The sequence below is a fragment of the Frankliniella occidentalis genome, unplaced genomic scaffold, assembly GCF_000697945.3.
Source record: "Frankliniella occidentalis isolate FOCC.00 unplaced genomic scaffold, Focc_3.1 Scaffold209, whole genome shotgun sequence".
Lineage (NCBI taxonomy): Eukaryota > Metazoa > Arthropoda > Insecta > Thysanoptera > Thripidae > Frankliniella > Frankliniella occidentalis.
Genome location: NW_026267335.1, coordinates 7,743 through 15,029, shown reverse-complemented (window position 1 = coordinate 15,029; position 7,287 = coordinate 7,743). Strand labels below are relative to the sequence as shown.

General features: G+C 38.5%; 1 protein-coding gene across 1 annotated transcript in view; it reads left to right on the top strand.

Moving 5' to 3' along the window:
• The window catches only part of LOC113202058 (furin-like protease 2), a 39,647-nt gene extending 32,748 nt beyond the window's left edge, over positions 1-6,899 (top strand). The window contains exons 5-21 of the mRNA XM_026416119.2: positions 31-165; positions 273-432; positions 528-700; positions 788-918; positions 1,022-1,167; positions 1,261-1,425; positions 1,510-1,627; positions 1,708-1,783; positions 1,874-2,120; positions 2,223-2,840; positions 2,934-3,090; positions 3,176-3,450; positions 3,537-3,819; positions 3,915-4,114; positions 4,250-4,519; positions 4,714-4,877; positions 5,079-6,899. Of these exons, the coding sequence (XP_026271904.1) occupies positions 31-165; positions 273-432; positions 528-700; positions 788-918; positions 1,022-1,167; positions 1,261-1,425; positions 1,510-1,627; positions 1,708-1,783; positions 1,874-2,120; positions 2,223-2,840; positions 2,934-3,090; positions 3,176-3,450; positions 3,537-3,819; positions 3,915-4,114; positions 4,250-4,519; positions 4,714-4,877; positions 5,079-5,309 (3,549 nt within the window). The 3' untranslated portion in view covers positions 5,310-6,899. The remainder of the gene's footprint in view (positions 1-30; positions 166-272; positions 433-527; positions 701-787; positions 919-1,021; positions 1,168-1,260; positions 1,426-1,509; positions 1,628-1,707; positions 1,784-1,873; positions 2,121-2,222; positions 2,841-2,933; positions 3,091-3,175; positions 3,451-3,536; positions 3,820-3,914; positions 4,115-4,249; positions 4,520-4,713; positions 4,878-5,078) is intronic.
• The last annotated feature ends 388 nt before the right edge of the window (positions 6,900-7,287 follow it).

The following is a 7,287-nucleotide window of genomic DNA, read 5'->3' as shown; positions in this document are numbered from 1 at the left end:
TTCTTTTTTTTTCATTATTTTCTTTTGTAGAATGGTGGAGCAAAAACTGGACATGATATGAATATTCAGCCAGCTTGGAAAAAAGGGTACACAGGAAAGAATGTTGTGGTTTCAATTTTGGATGATGGCATTCAGCCAAATCATCCAGACCTTGCTTTCAATTATGTAAGTCTTCTATTTGCATATCAAAAAGACAATGTTTTTCATTGTTTTTCAGTGTGTTTTTTTTTTTTTTTTGTTCTGTGAAATTGACGTGTCCTTACTCTTTAAAGGATCGTGATGCTAGCACTGATATCAATGATAATGATGATGATCCCACTCCACGAGACAATGGCGACAATAAACACGGGACAAGGTGTGCAGGAGAGGTAGCTGCAGTCGCCTTTAACAATTATTGTGGCATAGGTGTTGCTTACAATGCAAGTATTGGAGGTAAGTACCAAAATATTAATTAATTGACAAAACCAATTTATTTTGTTAAACTTAAAATACTAATTTTTTTTCATTTTGCCAAATTTACTTTTAAGGAGTTCGCATGCTTGATGGCACTGTAAATGATGCTGTGGAAGCAAGAGCCTTAGGTCTCAATCCAGATCACATTGACATTTACTCTGCATCGTGGGGTCCAGAAGATGATGGAAAAACTGTTGATGGACCTGGACCTCTCGCTAGAAGAGCTTTTATCTATGGGGTCACCAGTGTGAGTTATTTTCTTTACCCTCATAACCTATTGACATTGAAAAAATAGTACTTTCTAAAATGGAAATACTTTTTCTGAATCTCATAGGGCCGAAAAGGTAAAGGATCAATTTTTGTCTGGGCCTCTGGAAATGGTGGGCGTCACACTGACTCATGCAACTGTGATGGTTATACAAACTCTATATTCACATTATCTATTTCAAGTGCAACTCAAGCAGGGTAAGCAACAAACCCTTTACAGTACATCATAACAGCTGTAATTCTAAGGTATAAAATACCAATTTTACAAATATCTTATGATGTTTTCATATATTTTTCCTAGATTTAAACCGTGGTATCTAGAGGAGTGCTCATCCACACTTGCAACAACCTACAGTTCTGGAACACCAGGACATGATAAGAGTGTAGCAACTGTGGACATGGATGGTAGACTACGACCTGACCATATCTGCACAGTTGAGCACACAGGTAAGTTAAATTATTATAGTTTTCTAAATTCCTAGTGTCTTAAAGTTATAAAAAAAACAAGAAAAAATAATTTAAAATATTTTTGGTTTTTAGGCACCTCTGCTTCAGCACCCTTGGCTGCAGGAATATGTGCCTTGGCTCTAGAAGCAAACCCAGATCTTACATGGCGTGATATGCAGTATCTTGTTGTTCTTTCCTCAAGAGTTGAACCATTGGACAAGGAAAACGGATGGATTGTCAATGGTGTCAAGAGAAAAGGTACTTATATTTTTTTGTATTTGTTGACATAATATACCCAATTATATTTTTTAATTTATTACTTGCAACATTTTAAATTTCTAGTTTCACACAAGTTTGGATACGGTCTCATGGATGCCGAAGCTATGGTCAACCTTGCTGAGAAATGGACTCCAGTACCTCCCCAACATATTTGCAAAAGTCAAGAACTTGCTGAAGATCGGTATGAGTATGATGTCACAAATAATGTCTTAATCCTGTTAGGCCTCCCCTAATCAAACTTGTTCTTCTTTTTAATTTTAGTGTTATTGAGTCAACTTTTGGACAAACTTTGCAAGTGCACATGGATGTCAATGGATGTGCCAATTCTCTCAATGAGGTGAGAATATCTATCTATTGAAAAGACAAATTTTCAAAATTCACCTGTATGTGTATATTTATTACTACATTACTGTTTCTTCTATTATAGGTCAGATTCTTAGAACATGTACAGTGCAAGGTTTCACTTAGATTTTTCCCACGAGGTAACCTTCGTCTTTTGCTGACATCCCCAATGGGCACTACTTCTACTTTACTCTTTGAGCGGCCACGTGATGTTGTGAGCTCTAATTTTGACGATTGGCCATTCCTAAGTGTCCACTTCTGGGGTGAAAGAGCAGAAGGCAGATGGACATTGCAAGTTGTCAATGCAGGAAACCGACATGTTAACCAACCAGGTAACTTTCAAAACTTTTTTATTAGGTATTATAAGGTATTGTTTTTAATATAAATATAACTGTTGATCACCAGATGATAAAATTGGCTTTATTATTTTCTAGGTGTTTTGAAAAAATGGCAACTTATTTTCTATGGCACAAACACAAACCCTATACGGTTGAAGCAAAGTTATAGCAGCGGAGTCAGTGGGTCTGGGGCCTACTCAGGCTACTCATCTCAACCATCAGCCCCTCCAGCCAGCAGCTTTGTTTTCCCTGGGCCTCAAAGTGGCCCTTCGCCATCAGCTGTCCCCTACAGCGTTTTTCATGACTACTCAAGTGCATCTAGTGTGTACTCTGGCCAAGGAAGTGAAATTGACACAGCTATTTCAGATCCTAATGGCAGTGATGTTGAATCTGATAATCTTGTTGGTGCTGGGGAGGATTCTTCCAAACGTGTCTTGCATGATTGTGATGAGCAATGTGACTCACAAGGTTGCTATGGGAAAGAACCCCATCAGTGTATATCCTGTAAAATCTATCGCCTGGATAATACATGTGTGTCAAGATGCCCACCACGGAGCTTCCCTAACAGTGGCGGCCGATGCTGGCCATGCCATGAAACCTGTGAGACTTGTGCTGGACCAGGTCAGGACAGTTGTTTGACATGTGCTCCCGCACACCTGCATGTGACCGATCTGGCTGTGTGCCTGCAGCAGTGCCCTGAAGGGTACTATGAAAGTAAGAAAATTATTCTAAAAGTTCTGAAAAATTCTCTATTTTGTCATGTTTATGAAAATTGGTTGTAATGTCAATATTTATATTAATTTCCAGACTTTGATCAGCGCACTTGTGTCCCTTGTGAAGCCAATTGTGCTAGCTGTCAAGATAGACCCGATTTCTGTACCAGCTGTGATCATCATCTTGTGATGCATAATCATACTTGTCTAGCATCATGCCCAGACCATACCTATGAAACTGATGATTACAAGTGAGATACTACTTCTGCTAATCGTCTTTTCCCCCAATACTCAAAATCCAATTTAAATTAATTGAATTCTTCTGTTTGTACCTAGCTGTGCTCCTTGTCATTCATCATGTGACTCATGCTCGGGCCCTGGAGAGGACCAGTGTATTACATGTCGCCCAGGCCACTTTGCCTTGGCAGGCTCCAAATGTCCTCAGGAGTGCCCAGAGGGGTGGTATGCTGATAAGAAAAGGCGAGAGTGCCTACCTTGTCAACCAGGGTGCACCTCATGTAACAGTGGGTTGTGCAATTCATGTTCTGCTGGATGGAAACTTAATAAGAAGAGCCGCTGTGTTCCGGAAAATAGCAATCGTTGCCAAGCTAGTAAGTTTATTCTGATTATTTGATTACTATTTCAATTTTTATTTCTGAATTTGAACCATCTACAATCTACTTTCCATTTCTTCCAGTGGAATATTTTGAAGTAACTCATGAGATTTGCCAATCATGTCATAAATCCTGTGAGGCATGTGGAGGACCGGGATCTGAGTCTTGTCTGAGCTGTGTGTCACCACTTGTCCTCTCTGGTGGTCGATGTGTAGGAGATTGCCCCAAAGGCAGTTTCTTGGAGCAGGGTCGATGTGTGCCATGCCTTCACACATGCACTGCCTGCGAGTCACGGCTCAATTGTACCTCCTGTGTACCAGGCCTTCACCTTCAAAATGGAGAATGCAGATCAACATGTGCTGATGGGTATGTCGTTTGACGGCAAAGACCAAATCAAAATCAAATTTTTTTTTCATATGAATGGGATCTGACTATTAAACTGTTTTTTTCTTTTCTTCTAGGTACTACAGTGATCGTGGACTTTGTAGCAAATGTTACCTGAGCTGTGCCACTTGCTTAGGCCCACGCCGTGACCAGTGTGTCACTTGCCCTAGAGGATGGCAACTAGCTGCTGGCGAGTGTCACCCTGAATGTCCTGAAGGTTTCTTCAAATCTCACTTTGGTTGTCAGAAATGTCATCATTACTGCCGCACTTGCAAAGGTATGTGTAATATGTCAAGTGCTTTCAATAATTCCTGACTGTAAAAAATGAGAAAATGCACCTTGGATAAATGGCTTTGGTATTTCATTATGGTGCTAATAAAGGTGTGGGTATTTTCCCCATTCTTTGTTTCAGGTGAAGGACCTTTGGAGTGCACATCATGCCCTCCCAGGTACACACTGGAAGGTGGCCTCTGCATGGAGTGTCTAGGTGGACAATACTACGATGCTGCTACCCAATTGTGTCGTCCGTGCACAGATCCCTGTCGCACTTGTTCCGGACCGGGATTCTCATCATGCACAGGATGCCGTGACCCCTTACAGCTAGATCCCAGGACCAAACAATGTGTGACTTGCTGTTCATCTTTAGGTGAAGCCAACTGTTGCATGTGTGATCCCCAGACTGGTAAGATATTTTCATTCTCTGAGCCTCTTTATGTAATTTCATGTGGATTATGCATGATTGTAAGGATACAACTTACTATCTGGTTTTGCTTTCCTCTAAAAAAATTCACTTGTTCTTTTTCATGTTCTTTTCTTTTCTTTGAATTATTGGAAATCATTTTCACGAAACCTTTCCATTTCGGTGGCTTCTCACAGGCAAATGCATGTCGGGTTCTGCCGGCAAACGCCGCATAGCTGATGAGCAGAGTTATCCTCCAGCTCAGTCTGAGGGTACTGTGAGTTTCTCGAGTCCTCTGGCTGTTATTGCAATTTGTTCTGGCCTAGTGATAACCCTAGGCGTGCTTCTTCTCTTTGTGCAGGTGAGTAAGCTTGTGGGGGGTTCTGGGGCTTTTATTTGTTTAAATTGGACTTTTGAGATGTAGTGCTATATCAATATGGGTTTGCATATTCTTACTGAGCCAACAGGAATTTTATTTTAAGTGGATGCCCTTTTTGTTAATGTCCTTGTATTCTACTCTACATTAATACCCCCTTTTTTTTTTTTTTGCTCTGCCTTGCAGGCTTGTGTACGTAATAATCGTCGATCAAAGGCTTATTACGGACAATTAGCAACATGTGAAGTAGACAGTCATATGTCATTAGGCCGGCCAAATGAAAAAGGATCCAGCCTAGATTATGGAGAGGGAACAACCCTTTTACATAATGAGTACTGTGATTATGATGATGATGCAGGTGACAGTGATGAAGAAGAAATTAATGTATCCAGTAAAGGACCTACTATTCGCACTTAAACTTTATCTCTGCAGTTACTTCTATCAGAGCCCTTGGCTTTGTGAAGCAATTTATGGAAGGTCGTGGACCAGTGGATTAGTTACTGCAAACTGTTCTCAATGAGGTACTGAATGGACCGAAACAAAATGAAATTGTAATGATCTTTTTAAGGGTCATAGGGTAATGCCAGTTGTAATATATTTTGTTGGAATTTGAGCTGATAGTCTAAGGCTTTTACTTTTACCTCTTTGTACAAGTGTTGGTTCAACTCCATTTTTATTCAAAGCTGACTTTAGGGGGGAGTCAACCCTGTCTAGAAAATGAATTGCAATGACTGATTCATGAGTCTTGGAAATTTATCCTTCAAGCAATGCTCTATGTTTTAGGCAAAGAAGAAGAAATGAGCAATTTTCCATTTGTAAAGGGGTGTAAAATTGCTCAAGGAAAAACATTTTTGGCAGATGAAGAAGATTGCTGTTTTTGCATTGTTAAAGTTGTAGTGGTAATCTTTACCAACTGCACATGCAAAATCTCTGTGATATTAATTTAAAAAGGAAAGGGAACGCTACTACAGAGTTTAAACTGTGAATAATGAAGTGATTGGTATCCATTCTGAGCGTGTTCCTTTGAAAGTCAACCGGGGCTCTAGTATCATGGCCTAGACATACTACATTTATGATATTAAGATTTGTTATACGTACGTAATGAATGGGCTATTATTTGTCTGTGCCAATCTGAAATTAGTACACTAAGCAGTTTTAGACTAAATATATTAAAAATGTTGCTAGTGCTTCATTTGATATTTGGTCCCTCATAGATAGTGATTCAGATTCACAACTCAGACCTGTAGAAATAAAAGAGAAATCAAAGATGAATTGTGTGATACCTTGTTGTCCCTTTCTGTATTCCTAATGTGATATAAGTTTCATTTTCTCAACTACAAATCATGAAACCAACAACCAACATATTCTTCTATAAACCTGCAATGGTGACTCAATAGTAATACTGTTTTGTTGGCTTTAAAAGGATTTTAAAATATTATAAACCGTTTAGTGAACTGTATTGCATTCATTTTTTCTGTACTCTGTACTTAATGGTATACACCAAAAAATCAAATAAATATGGTTTCATGATTGTCGTTTAAACACTTATCTGTCCCCTCAGCAAGAGAACCTCATGGAGTGTAAAATCTTTGTTCTTTGAAGTTTTCCCTTTTGATGTATTACTGTACCTTTGTAGAATTGTTTTTAACTATTTTTGTTTTGTGTTATTATTTAAGTAATAATCCTTATGCCACTCATAGGAGCTATTTAATTCTGAGAGGGTGCTCAGCAAGTCAAAAGACTACAAATGTTTTCAGGAATACAATTACACATTATGTGAAGACTTTTCAAGCATATCAGATTTGAAGCCTTTATTCATCTTTATCTCATTTGAGGGTGAGATGGAGGATATACAAATTGTTCTAGAATAGAAAATATTTGGATCAATCTAAAAAAAAACATGTTGGTTGATCACAATGAGTGAGTTTTGTAATGATTTGGTTTTGCCATTCTACAAATTACTGCATTCTTGCATATAGCCTTGGAATTTTAATTTTAGATCAGAAATGTGAAGTTAATGGTGTTAATGCAGTTCAGGTTTATTTCTGTCTTTGTGAATGTTCAGTACTTTTCAATAGTAAAACATGAAATCCGGACACAAGAAGTCCCGAATGATTTAGTGCTTATATTTTTCTAGACCTGTGATAATAATCATGATCTTCCTCAATGATTTGGTACCAGGAAGAAAATACTTTGCATTTGTTAATGTGATACTCCATATGTGGCATTCATTCTACTTTGTCAATACAGGGTGTTCGACAACAGCTGGTACAATGCTAGTACGCTTTCTGTACCAACTCTTTTTGGACACACACTTCCGTTACCTCATTCATGGCAGTAAGATAACTGACTTGTGAAATGTAGTAGCAAAACAAAAAAATAAAAATAATAATAA